An 18,958-nucleotide genomic window follows, 5' to 3' on the forward strand; every position below is an offset into this window, starting at 1 on the left:
ACTGCAAGTGCAGATAAGTATCTAGAGAAGGAGTGAGGATTTCCTGGACTATTATGAGCTGCATTTCCTAATGAGTTCTTTTTGCTAATAAATATTCTAGATTTTGTTGTTTCTAAAGTTCTCTATGTCTGCAGCTGGCAGTATTACCACAGACAGTTTCAGTGCTGAATCAGTAGTGAGGGTTCAAGTATTGCCAGAATACCAGCTGCTGTTTGGGATTTTGCCTCATTCTTCTGCATGCTGATTTCTTCCTCAGAGCAGCAAATCTTCATGAATGAGTGTGCTGCCTTGAGAGTCTTGTGCATGTATCCATGATAACATGATGACCTCAGCCATCATCAACAAGGCTGTGATATCTTGTAGTGTCTTCTTCAGGTGAGCTCTTAAATAAGGTAAGGTAAGCATTTCCTTCAGGAACAGCAAGTCCAATTGCAATGGAGTGATTACTCCATTTTACATGATGTGAGAGAACTATCTTTCTCATCTAGGACTAAGCTGAATGTAATTTAGCTGCAAAAGTGGTAAGCAAAATTGATTCATTTTTGTTTAAATGCTGGTGTTCCCAGTTAACCAGTAGTAGCCAGTGCTGGCTTTGAACATTCAGCTGTTGACCTCCCAGTGAATTGCTGTGCACTGTCTAACTGTATCCTCCTTCAGCATTCCCTGCTGAGATGACCCACCATCATTCTTCCCATAATTAGCTTCTAAAGGTTATTTTCATCTCTATGCTGATGTGAGTAAAGTGTGTAAATTTGCACCTGTTGATTTCTGACAGTAGTGAAGCTTTTCCAGTAATATTTCTAACTTCAGCTTTCATCTTGTCTTCCATGCAGAGTTATACAGGGGTCTTTGGCAGCATCATATCTCCAAGGCTTCAGCTTGCTTTCTCTCAGCAGAACTAGCTTTTTGCAGTTTCTTCCTGGAGTTTGCTGTGGAAGTGATGGAGTTTTTCATCAGTCAGGTTTTCAAATAATTCACAATGTAGTTATTTGCAGATGATCTTAAGGCAGATGTAAAAATTGCTGGGTCAGCTCCTGTAAATCCACATTACCTTGATTAAACCAATCTTTAATTTCTCGGCAATGATCTCCTTTATTAAACCTGTGTGATCCTATGTAAGTGAATTCAGCTATTGCATATCCCTTTGCCATTAATTATAAATTTGTTTATGTCCTCTTCTGTAATTTAGTGCACAATGTATTTTTCTATTGGTGCTAATGATTTAATTTAATCTGATGGAATTCAACCATTCATGAGAGTAGAGCTTTGAGGAAAGTACATTATCTTACCTGTGTTAAAATACTACCTAGGCAAGGAAACCAGGGGTAATACCTAAGAACACTAAGGAAATTCTCTGTTGGTTGCTCCAGTTTTCAGGATATGAGATGTTGGATTGTGAGTGATTTGCAATTTCACGCAATACCTTTCTTTTTTTTTTTAATTTTATTTCTTCTTGGAACATCTTCTGTATGCTAGAATATTTAAAGTGTATTTTTAAATAGTCACTGGCAATCTGTGAAACACCATTTTAGCATGAATGAGGTCATACGCTACTAAAATACTACTTATACTGGGACACCGAGATGAATTTAAAGTAGCACAGCTAAAAAGTGAAGGCAACAGGTGTTTGATTAGATTGCAGATATTGGCTTTTTTAACATCTGTAGAATAAGTGATACTTCATCCTAAAACTTTTTGAAAATTTACGTGTTTCCACTACTGAATATCATTAAGTCCCACTGTTCCTAATTTAGAGTATATTCCTTTAAGGTGTTTTTGACTAATAAAATGTGATATCCACCAGATTCATATTGTGATGCAGGACTGAAAGAATTTTGGTTGGATACCAGGCACTTGATGACTAGGAGTATTCTGAAAAAGGAACAGGGCAGGCTGTGCTCCTACACATGCAAAAAAAACCCCAAACCCTGGAGTTATCAGCGTTCTGTAATTTTCACAGAGATGACTGTAAGGTGTATGTGCAGTCTTTCAGGGAGAAATATTTTTTGTGTTGCAAGAAATTGGAGAGTAATTTGTTTAGGTGCAATTATTTTAATAACCTCTTTAGTAAATAAGAATTGTGGGATTTCTCTCTACCCAAATTCCTTGGACTATTAATTTGAGCAAGTCAACGAAGTGAAGAATCCTAGACTTCAATTTCCTCATTGTTTAGAATTGAGTTTACTTCCCTAGTTTACTTTTATAAAGTAATTTAAAGAACTTTTAAAAATATGCTGTTTGAGTCCATGTTGTTGAGAGTTTTAGCACAATCATCCCAAGAATCAATAGATGATACAGCAATTACAGTCAAATCATGAATCCTGATGCTTCAAATTTGATCTTCAGTATGCAGAATGCTATAATAGCCTCACATTTGTAAAATAAAATATGCCAACTCCCATAAAGTAGTAGTTTCAGGTGACTAATCATTGTGTAAAGCACAGAGCTGATATCAACTGCAAATCGAGGGCCTTCTGGTTTGTGCAGTTTTGGATCTTAGCCCACAATTCAGAGGCACACACTTCACAGAAATGTGTAACTGTGTCCAGTTCTGGGCTCCTCAGGACAAGAAAGGCATGGAGCTATTGGAGAGGGTCCAGCAGAGGCCACAAAGATGATGAGGGTTCTGGAGCATCTCTTATGAGGATAGACTGTGAGATCTGGGTCTGTTTAGTCTGGAGAAGACTGAGATGAAATCTCAATAATCCATACAAATATTTCCAAGGAGGGTGCCAAGAGGGCGGTGCCAGGCTCTTGTCAGTGGTGCCCAGTGACAGGACAAGGAGCAATGGCCATAAAGTGAAACACAAGAAGTTTCACCCAAACATGAGGAAGAACTTCTTTCTATGGAGGGGGGCAGAGTACTGGAACAGGCAGCTCAGGAATCTTGTGAATTCTCCTTCTCTGGAGATATTCCAAACCTACCTGGATGCATTCCTGTGTCACCTGCTCCAGATGAACCTGCCTTGGCAGGAAGGGTTGGAAAGAGTGGTCACAAGAGGTCCCTTCCAAGCTTAAAAACTCTGTGATTCCATGAGTCTGTGAATAATACAGATTTAACTAGAAACAATGAAATTTTAAAAAACATGGATACAGTGGCTACAAGACATAAAATGATGATGTATTTAATTTGCAAATGCACATGCTATTTAAACTGAGTGCAACTGAAGTGTCAGTCTGGAAACATGGAGTGTCAGAGCCATCTGGAAAAAAACACCCTGCACTATTGAGACATCATTTCAAGACCCTTGCTGTCATGGCTACTGGAAATTTTGCCTGTCTTAAGATTTTATGTAGACAACCTTTCTTAGGCTTTACTGTAATGGCATGTTACAAAGTTACGAATGCCATCTGAATACCATCTGTCCATACAGAGTAATATCTTATGATTTGGGGAAAACCCTGGCTCCATGAAAACTGGTTCCAAATATTATTTGTGACTCCACTGGAACCGGGATTTTCTGTATCTTCCAACAAATACTTTTAAAGTAATTGCATGTGGAGCTGGAGATCAATACCAACTACTGATAATTTTGAGCTGTAGAATGTTATTTGCAGTAATAATTGTGATCAGAGGCAAATCTGTCTTCTGCCCCTTCCAAAGGAGACGTTTAGGGAGGAACCATCAATCTTTCAGAAACGCATTGAGAAAAGAGAAAATGGTCAGTGTAGCCATAGATGCAGTACTAGCTGTTTGGGCCAGAGCTCTGAAATCCCACTGCAGTTAAAGACGGTCTCAAGAGATACCTAACTAATGGTGTATGCCTTCCCAGGTCACTGCTGGGGTAGTGTGCATAGGATATTTTTGCAGTTTTATAATTTTGAAGTATAAAAAAAGGTCTTTTGAGGCCACAAGGGCAACTGCTAGCTTCCAGATTTTTGCCCTGGTGAGATCAGTTCTGGACTAGGGCCAGAAGGTGAGAGAGTGAGGAAGGACGAAAATTTGACTGCAGACCTTCATGTCTTTATTCATCCCACAGCTTCTCTATATCTCAGCTGAGCCATTGAATCTGGGAATGTGTCTATATAGATCTGGATTAGATAAGCTCTTTCCATCTGGAATTTAAAGATGAATATACCTTCACATACATTTTGAAGGAGACCCCATTTTCAAGCACAAAACAATAAAGATAGTCTGTGAAATCATTCTGTAATTGTTTTCCATTTTTCTCCATTTGTCCTAATGACAGTGGTAGCACTCAATCAAAGAAGTCATGTAGGTAGTACATGTGCGTGACAGGGATTAAACTTTTATTTTCTGGCAACAGAAAATGAAACTTTAAGATTAAGAAATTAATCTCTTGTAATACTTCAAGATTTTTCTATTAAATTGCTTGCCAGTAGTTTGGGGGAAAAAAGCTATGTGAAATCACACTAGGAAATCCTCCGAGTTCAGCCAAATCTCTGATTGAGTCAGCTTCATTTATCACCGCCATCACCAGCTGATCTATAAATACATCTGCTTTTACAGCCTACGCATTCTGAGATTTGCCTGTTATCTCCTCAGAAGAGAAGGGTTGGTGGCTTCTCTTAAACAAGCCTGGCTTAGCCAAAGCCAACACAAACGTAAGCCTAAGAGGCCAAGCCCATCGGCTGTTGTTAGCTTTGATAGTCGCTGCTATCATTTGAGAGTGTGCTTGTAGCCAGTCCAAGTTGGCAGTGTCAGCCCAAGCTGATTGGAGCTGCAGACATTTTTGCTGACTGGAGTCATGCTATCTTTGCCAGTTTGCTGGAATAGACACAGACACTGATTGGGTCATGCTGAAAACATTCCTGTCCTATGAAGCAAGTCTGTTTGTATTTCAGGTTTGCCAGGACTAATGAATTAAAAATCTTGGGCTCACCAGAGTTTTCTGCTTAATAATGACTGTGACAGAAGGATTTTTTCCTCCCTGAAGTGTGACAGCATCATAATCCCTCATCCCTGGAGGGGGAGGAAGGAAAAGCAGAATTGTGGAGAAAAGTGGAAAAGGGTTATCTTTTGGGACAGCAAAGCCTATGGGAAGTGCAGGTAGCAGCATGTTGCCCTGACAGCTGTCTCAGCTTCTCAGACCTTGTCAGTTTGTTGCTATGCAGCAGGTGCAGCCTTTTCTTTTATTGAAGCTTTACTCCATAAAGGCAACGACAAGCCAAGGCAGTGGCTGGCCCTGGATTATACAAGTGCAGACACTCCGCTAAGTGAGGTAAGGCAACAGGTGTGAAAAAAATCTGTAAAGCTGTAACAGCATTTAATCTGACTTCTCCTGCAGGTTTTTTACAGAGGAACAGCAGCCAGCCAGCTCTACAGGAAATTGTTGGGAAGACAAGAGCTGCTCATTAAATCTCATTAAGTTCCAGTTTGCCCACTCATTCTCATCTCTGTCTACAGAGATACTGTTCTTCATTCATGAAGAAAGGATGTGGGGAATTGGGGGCAGTTGGTCTGCATGTTTCCTAATATCACCTTGTTTGCACACAGGCTTTTTCCGTCCCTCTCTGTTCTCTGTGATTGCTTTTTGTGATGAAGAGCTTGAGGATTTCACAAAAAAGAAGCGAAGAGATAAATGCAATGTAAAAGAAATGATAACAGGGTAAATGCTGTGTAAAAAGATGAGATTTCTTTTTTCTGAATTAGAATAAATTTAAAACTTCCTTTTGTGTTTTGATAGAATTCACCATTTCTTAGTGAAAGGGTATTGATTTTTACCCTCACAGAGTAGATGGTTAAAAGAGTTCATTTTAAAACATTGCACACCACAGAGTATGTGATTGGGATAAAATAACAGTCTTGTAGCAATATTGTTATGGCAACTTTAAAAGCTCTAGCAGAATGCATCCTTTTAATTTCTTAGGCTAGGATGTGAAACGTGAAGTATTCTCTTATGTGAAAGACCACTTGAGATAATCACTGTCAGGGAAAGTGTACAAACAGCACAGAACAATGAACAGCCTTGTTTTAAGGATTTGCTTGTCACTCAAAATCTCTTCATTCTGAGGTTTTTTTTCTTTACCTTGTATTGAGAAGTAAGGAAGGAAAATATGTTAAAGAATTTTGCATTGGTAATTCTGTTGTATTTTAAAAACAATGAGATGTCTCAGATGTTTCTTATGAAATGAGGGTGGGGAAGAGATCAAGAGTGCTCAGAAGGTAAAAATTATTTGTTCTGATGCAATGTACTTCAAAATAAAATGTTTCAGTTGACTCCAAGGGTCTTTTACTGAATCTAAAACATACATGGCTGCAATTTATTTGGCATTTCTTTGCCTCTGCTTCATAGATAATAGTTCCATTTTTGTGAGTCTTGAATATTAGTAATGGGGAATTAAAAGCAATCCCTGATACCTTAATCCTTTGTATACTAGTAGAAAGAGACACTTTCAGCTTCAAATAAAATTCATTCAAAGTAAGGACTTTAGATTATTTGTTGTTATTGTAAGAAAAGATTATGCACTTCAAATAACAAGTAACGATATCACTTTGCTAGCTAAATATCAAGAGAGACAAAGCAAACAAACAAGAAATGCTGAAATTAGTGGACCCAATGCAAATTTGATCCTCTTCCACTGATAGCATGGCAATTATGCCAGAGAGGTGTTGGATTCACTTATGCGCCACCAAGGAAGATTATACTCCTGAAATTGTGTTCTCTTTTATTGACTTTTTGAGACTGCCAAATAATTCAGTATGAATTAGAATGACTTGGTAGAATTTTCATGCAATACAATAGCTACTTTACTGAAAAACTGCAAGATTATTGGCTTAGGAAAGTGGCTCTTGTTTTCACTAGCTAAATGCTCTGTTGTCTGCTGACAATGAATTAGTAAATTCATTGTATTTTCCCAATGAAATTGGTTTCTAATTCCCTAAGAAGTTTTTATGGTCATTTAAAATACATATTTGGTATGAATGCAATGTGTGCTGGATAGCAGTCCAGAATCCTAAAATAATTTCTTTATGGGCAGATCTTTTGCATGCACAAGGTCCCACTGACTTCACATTCTCCACACATGGTGCTAATCAGAAGATTAATATCTTTAAATTTTAGCAGCTTTTTGATAGATAATCAAGGAGATGGTTTTCATTCAGCTATCCAATAGAGTTTAACCAAAATTGTTCATTCAAGAGGTTAAATATACATAGTAGAGCTCAGAGTACAATTTTTCAGGGCTTTTCAACTTTTCTGTCTTAACTTTTAAAGCAGAGATGATTAATTACACTATTAGAGAACAAAAGTAGCTAATTCTTTTGTTGCTCAACAATTCTTTACTGCCATATTTGAAATGAACTAGTAGTTTTCTTAATGGACAGGGTTTCATCACAGTAAAATCACTTTTTGGAACTGATGGTCTCAGAAGAAAGACGGAGGACTTAGTAAGGTCCCGACCCAGGAGCCAAATCCATGCAGACAGACCCCTACACCCGCACAGGCTTCCACTGAAGAATCACCACCAAGGTTTGGAGACCCCATGAATTTTTGGTTATGAAGTGTGTGACTTGCAGGTGCAGTTGGACTGGGGGAGCATGGGTGGAAGGTAGGAGGATGAGTGCCTCCTCATTGACACCATGTGGAGTGGTGTGCACGGTTCCAATCACAGGGCAGGCTTGGGGTCATGTTACTCTCAACTCCCCACCCCTTCTTCCTTCTTCACCTTCAGAACCAGGCAGCATTGCCACGAGTCAAGGCTTACTGAAGGGGCAATGGCGGGGAGCAAGCAGGTGAGAAGAGAGGCAGCTTCCTTTGCCATCGTTCTTTCTAATCTATAAATAGCAAAAATAAAAGCTGTCTCTGAATTTCACTTAAATTCTTTTTAAATGGAAAAGTGAAATGGCACTCCCTTGACTTTGATTCTAAATATTGCTTAGCTAGGATGGGAAAGGCAGCTCTGAGTGCATGAAAAGCATTAAAACTCATTTGTTGAATGATGTCACATGCTCTGTAATAAATATATTTTTTTGTATTATTGCAGCTGGAACAAACAAGTAAAAACATTGACTCAAGTGCCCACATGATCACCACCGCCAGGGTACCTGCTGATAAGCCAGTACGAATTGCCTTCAGCCTTAATGATTCCCCAGGTACAGTTTACTTTATGGAGTAAAACACAATGCTTTTAAATTTAAACCACAACTGCTTTTAAATTTTACATTAACTTACCAATGTTTACAATATCAAACCTAGTCCAGTGTAATGGATGGATTTTTTTTCCTGAGTGGTAGCATGTGATCAGTTTTCCTGTCTGATAACCTTTAATGTTTCCATTAACAATTTCATTAGACTAAACCCATTAGATTGACAGTTTCGATCTTTACTTACTTTCAGTGGTTTGTGGAATGTGATTAGAACTGTAATGTGCAGTGTGTCTGATTTCATGGAATTGTAGAACAAGAAAAGTAAAAGGACAAATTTGCATGAGCCTAGAGCAGGAACAGACATTTTCTAGGGGGAAGATTGGAAAGTGCCACACATGCCCAGCTTGGTGAAAGGTTTCAGGAAACAGGTGCCCCACATGGCATGTTCTCTGAGATAGCAGCAGAAATTTCATTGATGTTATCCTATCAGCTCGTGCAGAGGGAGTATTACTTTCCCCAAACATACCCTGTATACACATGGACCCTTTGGAGTAGATAAATATTGTTGGTTTGCACTTTCAATATTATTAAGGACTGGAGAGCTGTTGCCAAACAGTGAAAGTCAAAATTAAATAAATCAAAGAGGAAGCTGAAGCTGAAAAGCATCCAAAAAAGGTTGGCTGTTGCTTTTGCGAGGTGAGTGCCTAGAATCAGGACTGAGATGTGTTTATGGCATGAGCTATAAGGACAACTGTTGAGTGCTTTATGGGACTCTGCATTGTAGCATAATGCGTGAGGTCACTGCCTGAGGTTTGTGTGAACAGAATCTCAGCTTGAATACAATTTTCCATTTAAAAAATATTTTAGAATACGCATTGTCTTTCCTAGCTAATTGTTGTGTACTCTTAATTTTCAGCTACAATACTGAAATACAATCTCATCCCCTAAGCAAGGGAATTTAAAACCAAACATCTTCATATATTATTGAATCTAACTTTCCGTTCATAAAGATGAGTGACAAAGAAAGATTTGGACAAGGAATATAAAGAAACACGTGATAATCTATGTACTCTTTTTCATAAATTAAAATAATCTGGTAATTATATTTTTATTACAGAAAGCAGTAAGGAATCATTCACATCTTTCAAGATACAGTCACATGGCAAATTGCTTGCAGGAATTATGGCATAAATAGGTCTTGAAGGAGATGTAAAAGAAAGGGGAGTGCTCTTAAAATTACGAAAAAAAGAATGCTAAAGTAAGACACTGAAAACAAGTCAGAGAAAGCTGAGACCATGGGAAAATCAAAGAGAGTAGAGTGGTTTGTGACAAGAGACAGCAGTAGGAAATGACAAGGTTGTGAATAGCTTGGAAGAAGGGGATATGAAAGGCAGGAAGCTTAACTTCCTTAACATTGCATCATACTTTATTTTTTACTTTTTTATCCTGCTCATAATTCCAGCCTCTCTCTTAACGTTTACAAAAATAAACTCAGTGAGAGAAAGGTAATCTTTTCCTTCTACATATTTTTAAATTGTTCCAAATGTTAAAATTGTTAAAATTTTGAGTCTTTTATTGTATATATGCAAATGTTCCTGCAGTATGCGATCCAGAATCTTCATGAGTACTGATAAAAAAAAGCAGCAACCAGTAGAGTGAGTGCCATGTCCCCCTCTGCATCCCATTCCTTTGGGGGCTACCAGGAGGTCTAAACTAACATTATTGTTTTACTATGTCATAAGAATTTAGATCATTTTTCTGTTAGATATATTTCAAGAAGACAAAGGAAATAAGCTTTCAGGGTGTGAAAATTTCCTGCAAATCACAGTTGAATCAAGAGAGTACAAACAATTATTTTACACATTTTTTTTAAAGATGAGCTGCAAAAACATTCAACAGATAGACCTTTAGGTATTCCACAGCAGGTGCACTTTTTTCCCTTTACTATTTTTTCCTCCTTAATGAGGATATTTGTTTCCAGTTTGAACAGGAGTTACCTGATGTGTGATAGTAAAGCATCTGCCGAAGCTCATGCACTGCTAGGACACAATAAGTTCTTGGCAAGGGCTATGTGGTGAGGAAATCTCTCCGACTTAAGCTTTTCCTTAAATTCTACCTCACTTGAAAGGCACAGTGACACATTTCACCAAGAAAGGCTGCATTCTCCTTCCGGGGGCTGTGCAACTGCTTACTAGGAGGAACTGACAGCATAACTGGATATAAAAAGAGGAAATGGAATGTTTCTTCTGGGTGGCGATTATCTCACTGGCTAGGATTGTAAGCAAGCAGTGGGTGTGAGGAGCAGTGAAAGGAAAAACTACTCTCAGCTCATGAGAAGAAATTACTTTGTGTTAACTGACTTACAAGACCAGAGTTGGCTTATCCTGAGTGCACAAGAAATAATGTGTGTTACCTTATTTGTCAGTCAACACCTGATGACTTAAATTCTGGCCAGCTTTATGAGGTATTTTTTATATGAAAGTAGAGAAACAAGTTCCTTAAAAGTCTCAGGAGCAGCCTATCAGCGGGTGCTATATAAGAAGACAGTTTTATTGTGTATCTCTTATTCCTGTATATATAAATATCTATATTTGACTCTTTCACTCAAGTTCACTAACACACGCTTCCCAGGGTGTGTCTGTGCACTGTGTAGCAACAGTTTGACTTGAGGTACCATTTTAAAGTAATGAATTGGAAACATTCAACTATTTCACCCTACCTTATATCACTTGGAAACTAATGCAGCTTGAACTGAATGTGGTGTTCCAAGGTTCGAATAAGTGTTCCAAAGCTGAAAATTCATTGTGGTTTGTCAGCATCAATTTCATTTAACTGGTGAAATTCAGTATGTCCTCACTTTTATCAGTCTTACAAATACATGAACTTCACTTAATTTAGACAGCTGGATTTGTTTTGTATAATAGTTCAAAGGGAAGATTTATAGGTTTATATCTCTTCACCTTGCCTCCTAGAATAAAAGCTTGAATCTAGCTGAAAAGTTCTGCTCATAGTGTGTGGTAATAAATGACTGGGTCTGAAATTGTTAGTGAGTTCTTTAATTTGAAATTAGGCTACCTCTGACAGCACTTTCCAGAAAAATCACTGACAACAAAGGCAAAACACACATCTTCTAATGAACCTGACAGACAGTGGAACAGTGTCATATTTTTGCAAGCATAGCAAAATTACTTATTTTACTCCTCTTTATGCTCATTATCTTAGTGACTACAAGGAATTTTTTGCTTTTCTAGTTTCATGTAAGACTGTTTTGCAGTGGTTGCTTTTTCAAAAGCAACCTCCAAATTCCTGCCCCACTCTCATATTGGTTGTAATGGCCACAGGGATTTTCCAGCACATTGATTGACAGCCAGTGAGGATTGATAAAATATATGGCTGAAATTTACAGAGCTAATTTCCTAAATCTACACCCAACCTACAGGGCTCAGTTCTTGGGCAATTAGGTGGGAAATCAGTGAGATACCTCAAAGGGACATTCATCTGAGGATGCTTAGGCTTGAGTGAAGGTATATGAAGTAGAAGGATATTCCTCTTACCTCTTCCGTTATGGACTGTTTCTATTTTTGGGAGCTCCACAACTCTTATTATTGAGCAAGCCTTCACATCCTATTCCTGGGTGGGGCAGTGACCGTTCCCCACTATTTTACGAGTGAGGTAACTGCGAGGTTGTGTAAGGTCGTGTCAGGCAGGGCTGCGAATAGAAGCCCTGGAGCTCCACAGAGCAGTGCCAAGTCGCAGTCACTTAGCCACACAGCCTTCCAGGATGAATCTGATGAGTCTCTGCTTGTCTGTCAGTGTCCAGGCCCAGAGCTGCTGCATCTCACAGCCCTCCCAGGGCCAAGACTGGACCCTAACAGGCAGTTTGCTGCTGTTGTTGGTTCAACTTGTGGTGCTTGCAGTTCAGTTTGGGCACTTCTCCTGTGCAAGAGCTGATCTACTTACAGGATAGCAGCCTACTTATGTTACCAATTTAATTCTTTAATTTAGAAGGAAGAGATCTGAATACATGGGCCCACACATGTAGGAGAAAAAAAATAGGACCTGACTGTATAATTAAATACTGGATCATAACTCAGTTACTCAAGGAAGCAGAGCTGTGATTGGCATTTCCTAAGTTTCAAGTGCTTGATTTAGCAACCTTAATGTGCTTTCAACACATTTAAATTTTTTATATTCTATTTCTGTCTATCTTAGTGAAGATCACAGAGAAACTAATTTTCAAGATTGTACTGCAGGTGAATCAGTTGTTGTTCTTAAAGGATTTACTACCTTTAGCTCACAGTTCAGTTAAATGGAGTAGCCATATAGGAAAAGATTTGGGTATTACACTTAATAGTGCCAGACATTGTATCAGTTAGACAGAAACATGTGAAGGATTTCTCTCATTTGACTACATGATGGAGCTCTGGGATATTGGAATCTCCAAGAGGCCAGAACATGATTAAATAAGTGAAGCTTTCCTGAAATCAAGCTTCATTCTCAAATATGCAACTTTAGCATATATCAGCTGCCTCAGGGCTTGTAGTGAGCTTTTGTGCAATCACTGTTAACAGAGTTCAGCTGCTCTTTGTTTCCAATGACAGTTTCCAGCAGCAAACCAAGAGAGCATGTGAACCTGATGAAACAAACATGAAAATCACACTATTTCATGCACATGAACTGAGTCTTTGGTTAAAAACACATGGGTCTTAATCAGGGTACAGGTCTTTAGGGCATTTTTAAATATAGAACTTCAAAATTAGATTTGGGATCTATGGGAAATCAGGAAGTGCTACTCATTTAGAAATGATGTTACAGATATATTAACTTAGGTGGCTGTAATTAAATCCCTGATCTGATTGTTTCACATCACAGGATAGTTCTGTTGAGTTTGCTGGAATGGCCATAATATGCACGTGTACGTTTTTCCTCCTTTCTTGTTTCCTTTTGACCAAAATCTTGACTCATTTTCAGGTGCAGTGAGTTGCTGTCTCTGCTTTTTAAATATATTTTTATTTTCAAGTAAATAGGTTTTCCAAATCCAGCTTGACTTATAAATCATTTTTCTTTATGTGTTTCTATATAGCAACTATAGGGATGAGATGCTGTTTATAGCTGGTGAAGAATCAGCCTAGATATTTTCAGGGATTTGTGGTACAGAAAAGCCACCAACTCTATTATAAAAGGGGTCTTTGATTATATCAGTGATTCCTTAAAAAAATCTAGATATTCCTTAAAAATTGATAATTAATTGAGAAAGGGGGAAAAAGAGGTATTTCAGAATTTTGTTTTCTAGTTAAGAGGCGGAGTAGAAAATAAACACAGATCAGGAGATCATTTTGAGAATGTTTTGATCTTCAGAGTAGTTTAATTGGCATTTCAGACATGTCTTGTATCTGATTTTCAGAGTCAGTAGTTTTTAAGTCAATGTGATTTTGACTGGTATTCTGTGTGTAAGGACAATAGCAATTCTTCAGAAAAAAATGCAAGAGTTATATTTTTCCTCTTGACTTCCTGAAAACATCCTCAAAAAAGTCTTAGAAGGGAATGACTGCTTTCATTTACTTTCCCCTTGTGTGAAATTTTTCATTAGTACTAAGTGCTTTTTATTGTTATTTTTGTGATTGTTACTTTGACAACAGTGAAATAAAGACTGATCTGGGGCAATAATTTATTTCAATGAAAGCTGTGGAGAAAGCCTTTTGTTATTCTTTTTGTGAAAAACAAGATTACAGTTAGTTAGGAGCATTTCTGTTAATTTTTGTAAACTAGATACTTCAGCTGAAATTCTCAAAAGAGCCTAAGAGAATTAGGAATTCAGGATAATTTCAAAACACTGAGGACTAGCATTTCTCGATGATTTTCTGCACGTCAGATGATGATTTAAACAAGTCTTAAACTAGTATAACTAAAAAAAACCTCTAGCAGCTGTTCAATAGATGCTAGGGCAAGCCCATTATAAAATGTACTATGGTATGTCATAATGGTTAGGATACCAGTACATTCTATTTTTAGTACCATTGACTCAGTCACTTGAGTTCAAAAAATAAGCAGGGAACATCTGTTTATTGAAGGATTTCCTCTACATTAATTTCTCTCTCTATTCCATCCTTTATAGTACTTCCAAAAATTTTAACTGATTCATTTCAGAGTATGATCCAATTTATTTTCCAATATTCTGACACTGTATTAATTTTATTTTCTTATTAATAGCTGATACTGTGAAAAAATAATTACTGTCTGATGTTTCTTCAATTTTTTTTAATCATTTGGAGTGTTGCTTTTGCCATGTTTTTCTGAATTTTTAAAGGTGTTCAAGATCCCTTCATAAAGCTACTCTACCAAAGATTGTACTGCTGGAATTGCCAAAACAAATAGCAGTTTAACTGCCATCCATGACTCTGGTCCAATATCCCTGTCAGAATATTTAACAGCTATTCAGCCAAATACTTGTGGAGCAGCTGTAGCCCGAGTCAGACTGAGTCTTATTCTGTCCTTCCTTTTAGCCTTGCCATATGATTCATCCTTCTTCTTTTAGAATAGTAGTCTATTTATATATTGTACAAGAAAGCAATAGCAAATTAAAGGTAAACACTTGCATATGAGCATGATCTATGCAATTAAAGCAATTTTAAGTATTTTCCAGAATGGACATGTTTGACATATGGTGTGAAGAAAGAAGGGGGACACTCACATGACATGGATATGACTTTTTGATAATGCTAGCAAGTAAACTCCTCCACGAAAATATAGGAACTTTAGTTCGTTTTCTGAGGAAGTTCAAGAGCTTTTGCTTTTGTATCACTATATTTTTTTTTCTTCTCTGAGCATCTCTTCCCAGAGGCTGCCCAGCTCTAGATATCTTATTGGGTAAGACTCTGACCATGTGTTAGCCAGTATGTTTATTTTCCGCAGGATAAGGTGTCTTATTTTGCTTTTTCTCCCCAACCTCCTTTGTTGTATAACCACAGAGGATAGGAGAAAGAGATATCAAATACTTGAAAAATAATTTAGATGCTAGTCTGTACTCTTTTAGAATCCTGCTTTGATATGAGGTCCTCTTGATCTTGTTGGGTTTTTGTTGCTGTGTTCAAATCTACAAGTACACAGCAGGTTGCAGGATCTGAACTGTGTTGGTGATTTTCTCCTGTAAGAGCCATCCTTATTTAATTTTGACACATTACAAATAACTGAATGTAAGCTAATAGCAACTCTCCTCACCTCCCATAACCTGTAGTAAGATGAATAAACAGTCATCATAATCCAATGTAAAACTGAGAGTGTGAAAGTCACTGAGAAAGAAATATTGCACTGGCGCTACTAAGTGTGATTTGTATTTCTGATCTTGGTCCAGGTACTAGTGGGCAGATGTCCACATCACAACCCTGACATAACTGGCACAATCTGTCCCACCTTTGCTGGAAGCCTGTACTAAAAATAAACAACAAAAAAAATCCCAAACAAATAAATAAAAACACATCTTGATTTGTTGTCATGATTGAACTAACTCTAGCCCAAAAGGATTGTAATTGACAGGTTAAAGTCCTTTAAGACAGTCCTTCACTTAGCAGTGTAATGGAGAGAGCTCAAGAAGAAAAACAGTTTAGATTTATTTGTTTTATTAAATTATCACATGTTCTACTGGACTAATGGCTTTGTTTCTTAATCACTGCAATGCAAAAAAGACTTTCTGTATATCAGAATGTAAACTTTTCTTATTACCAACCCACTAGTATGTTCAAGGATTCTACCGAGAATCTCTAGTGTAAAAGATAAGATGTGGAGGTGTTTTCAGAATCCTGATATTACTGTGCCTATATGCAGTATAGAACTTCATCAAACAGATTACTTGAAATGTCCTCTTTGGTAGACAATGACTTTTAACATCATGTTTATCTTTTAGATGATGCTTCTCCTGAAAACTTCTCTTTGGCATTTCCAGAACTAGATCAGCAGCTGCAGGTAAACTTTTCTTATGACGGTTTTACTTTACATACACTGTATTTGTTGTTATAAAAAGCCTCTGGTTGTTACACTCTGGTGGAAGTTTTTAGTGGTGTTTTATAGCCTATTAACATTTAATAAGATTGTATATATCCATAGAAGAAAACATTGTCTTTTCAAGATCTGCAAAAAATTTTTAGTCCAACTGCAGGGAAATTACTATTTTAAAAATCTTGCCTGCTTTTAAGGTTTTCTAACCAACTCCTGCAGTGTTGCTGCACTGCAATGAAGAGAGTTCTTGTTCAATTGATGGGAGAAGGAATGAGACTGACATTATACATTATAATGCCTGCAGGCTGTGCTATGACTGATATAATCAGTTTTCTCAGAAGCATTCCAAGAGAATCCTTTGGAGACCAGTCTGATTTGTCGGGATGATGGGCCCCCTATATACTGGACAAAGAGCAGTTTGATGGCAGCTCCATGGTTCACCAGGCACAAAGCCAGTTCTGCATCCAGGGATTATTTCCCTTTCCTCTTTGGTGGTTCTGGAGTGTTTGCTGGCTTTTGTAGACTACTTCAGATCATCTGTTTTCCCAGGAGCATTTAGTCTTCCTCTGGTATTTCACTCTGAAAGCAGTTGTTTCCTGACTGTAAGTTGAGAAAGGCACTAGTTGTCCAATAAGAAAGGCCACTCGTTGTCCAATAATGTCATCTTTCCTGTACCCATCAACTCGTGAGACAGCATGGGAGGGCTGCTGGCTTCAAGGTCTGATGCTTCTGTCCTGCTGCTCTCATCAAAAGGATGACTGAGAAAGGAATGGAGGATGACAGAGATTCTTCTTGCTCTATCCCTCTCATCCTAAGGATATGAGCAGGTTCTTTAAGCATAAGTAGGAATTAATAACAGCTTAAGATTTGGGACAAAAGGAACCAGGTAGTATGCTAACCTCTTCCACTAACCTATTCCACTAACCTTCCAGTGCAGCAAACATGATTGGTATTTTTTTCCTTAGAAGAATTCTATTTGAGAAAAGCAATCATGCTTCATGGCTGAAGCACTGAATTGAAAGGAAAGAACCTGCATTTTGTTTCCAGCTCTCTTAGTGACACATTGCCTAATCCTGGAGTTGCTTCATCCCTCTGTTCATCTCTGAAATTAACTTAATAATTTTTACCTTTTTTGTTAAAGAATATTAAGACCAGTGGGTGAAGATGGCTCTAAAAGAGCAAAGTGTGATTGTTATTGCTGCTGTTAATACATAAAAACAAAATTACTAACATTACATATAAGTACTCTGCAGGACAAGCGATGACTTTTTTATTAGGACTTTTATGACTTTTACATTTCTGGAACCTATGATATACTCTAAATATGGAATTTCAAGTGTGCTGGATAGATAATAGCCTTTCAGTAGAAGTTTTTAAGCACACACTAGCACAGTCCCGTTAAATGTACCCAGTTGGTCTGTTAAGTACTTGACATTTGTTTCACTAAAACCTTCCTTTACTTTCATGATACTCAGTATCAAAGGCTTTGATTCATGTAATGTTCTTTTTATTGTCCTTCATAAACTCTTGATAATATCAAGGTAGCTGAAAGGATAACTTTTGATAACTACCTGTCTGACTCAACTGCTTAGAAGTATAAAATCTGTGGTAGCACTTCATCCTTTAGCTTTTCAAGCTTATGTGCATATTTATATTTTGATGCCTTTATGTTTATCCAAGGGCAGGGTTCTGAGCTGATGCAGAGGTAACATTGCATTCAAATTTAGCAATAAAAACTTGAATTTCCTTGCATTTTTCAATCCGGATCACAGCTTCATGTGATAACTATTCCATCTAATTACAATATTTTTAATCTGCTTTAAATTTCAAACAAGTGATAACTGTTACAGAGTTATCATTTACCTTGTTACATTTCTTATTAATTATGTTCTTTTCAATTACTACAATCCAAACTGCTGCAGGTTTGTCAGAACTCTATGGCATGTGTTTGCAATTCATGCCAGCTTTGAAAGAGGTATTTTCCTGTATTACAGAAACAAGTAAAATGGGCTTCATCAGGACCTGCAGAAGCAGTGAATGGTGGTGTGCCTTGTCATTCCATCCATGCTTTTTTCTATCCCAAAGTGTGCTAATATAGAGCACACACATGAAGGGTTGTGTAAATGCAGCTTTTAATTAACTGTGGCAATAGCAGGCTGAAATGCTTGAATTTGTAAGAATGCTGGTAAACATGCTCATAGTAAAAATATTGTATCTTAGAGCCACAAGATTTTCATCAGTGTGCCATAAATACCGTCAAAAACATTTCAATTTTATTTAAAGAAGCAAACTATAAATGCAGGTTATGTGGCTGTATAGTAATAGGCACCTTAAAAAAAAAGTAATAACTTTACATATTTCAGGCATACAAAGGAAAATTTTGAAACTTGTTTTTAAAATAAACCAACAAAAAGCCTAAATTAGCTGATCTTTAAGCTGGATTTTGAAAGCGGCTTGAAAGCTATGTAAGTTCAGCGAGTCACTTGGAAAACCAGAGCCTTAGAATTCTATGCATGCAGGCAGCAGACCACAGCCTGAGTACCAAGCAATTTGCACCTCTGTTTTAGGCTTCGAGCCCTCGTCCTCCTATGTTAGGCCTTGGCAGACAACTTGGCTATTTGAGCAGAATTACCTAGTGGTCCCACTTTTCCTCCCACAATCCTTCCATACCTATTCCCTGGGCAGCAGTATCAGATGGCAGGGCAAAGTTCAGTGCAGCCTCCCCTTGGCAGGGTAACAAGCCCTGTCCAGGCACCCAGCTCGGCAGTGGTGGAGGTGGGATTGCCTGGAGAGAAGGTCTTTCTCCGAGACATAGCAAAAAAAGCTAATGCTCTACAAGGACTCTTACTAAAGGACAGTCCTAGCTGCAGCTTCTTTCTGAAGAATATAAATGATCAGTCTGTGTGTTCTGATGTA

General features: G+C 37.7%; 1 protein-coding gene across 3 annotated transcripts in view; it reads left to right on the forward strand.

Moving 5' to 3' along the window:
• The first annotated feature begins 4,290 nt into the window (after nt 1-4,290).
• Nucleotides 4,291-18,958, forward strand: part of MAP3K7CL (MAP3K7 C-terminal like) — a 31,437-nt gene continuing 16,769 nt past the window's right edge. Inside the window, exons 1-4 of one of the 3 annotated variants that reach the window (XM_014882024.2) lie at nt 4,291-5,183; nt 7,289-7,433; nt 7,948-8,056; nt 15,951-16,009. In XM_014882024.2, the coding sequence (XP_014737510.2) occupies nt 7,987-8,056; nt 15,951-16,009 (129 nt within the window). In that variant the 5' untranslated portion in view covers nt 4,291-5,183; nt 7,289-7,433; nt 7,948-7,986. Of the gene's footprint in view, nt 5,184-5,305; nt 5,571-7,288; nt 7,434-7,528; nt 7,697-7,947; nt 8,057-15,950; nt 16,010-18,958 lie in introns of those variants that run through there. The other 2 variants (XM_088157204.1, XM_088157187.1) reach the window with 2 other exon arrangements.

Source organism: Sturnus vulgaris, chromosome 2 (genome assembly GCF_052056855.1).
Source record: "Sturnus vulgaris isolate bStuVul1 chromosome 2, bStuVul1.hap1, whole genome shotgun sequence".
Lineage (NCBI taxonomy): Eukaryota > Metazoa > Chordata > Aves > Passeriformes > Sturnidae > Sturnus > Sturnus vulgaris.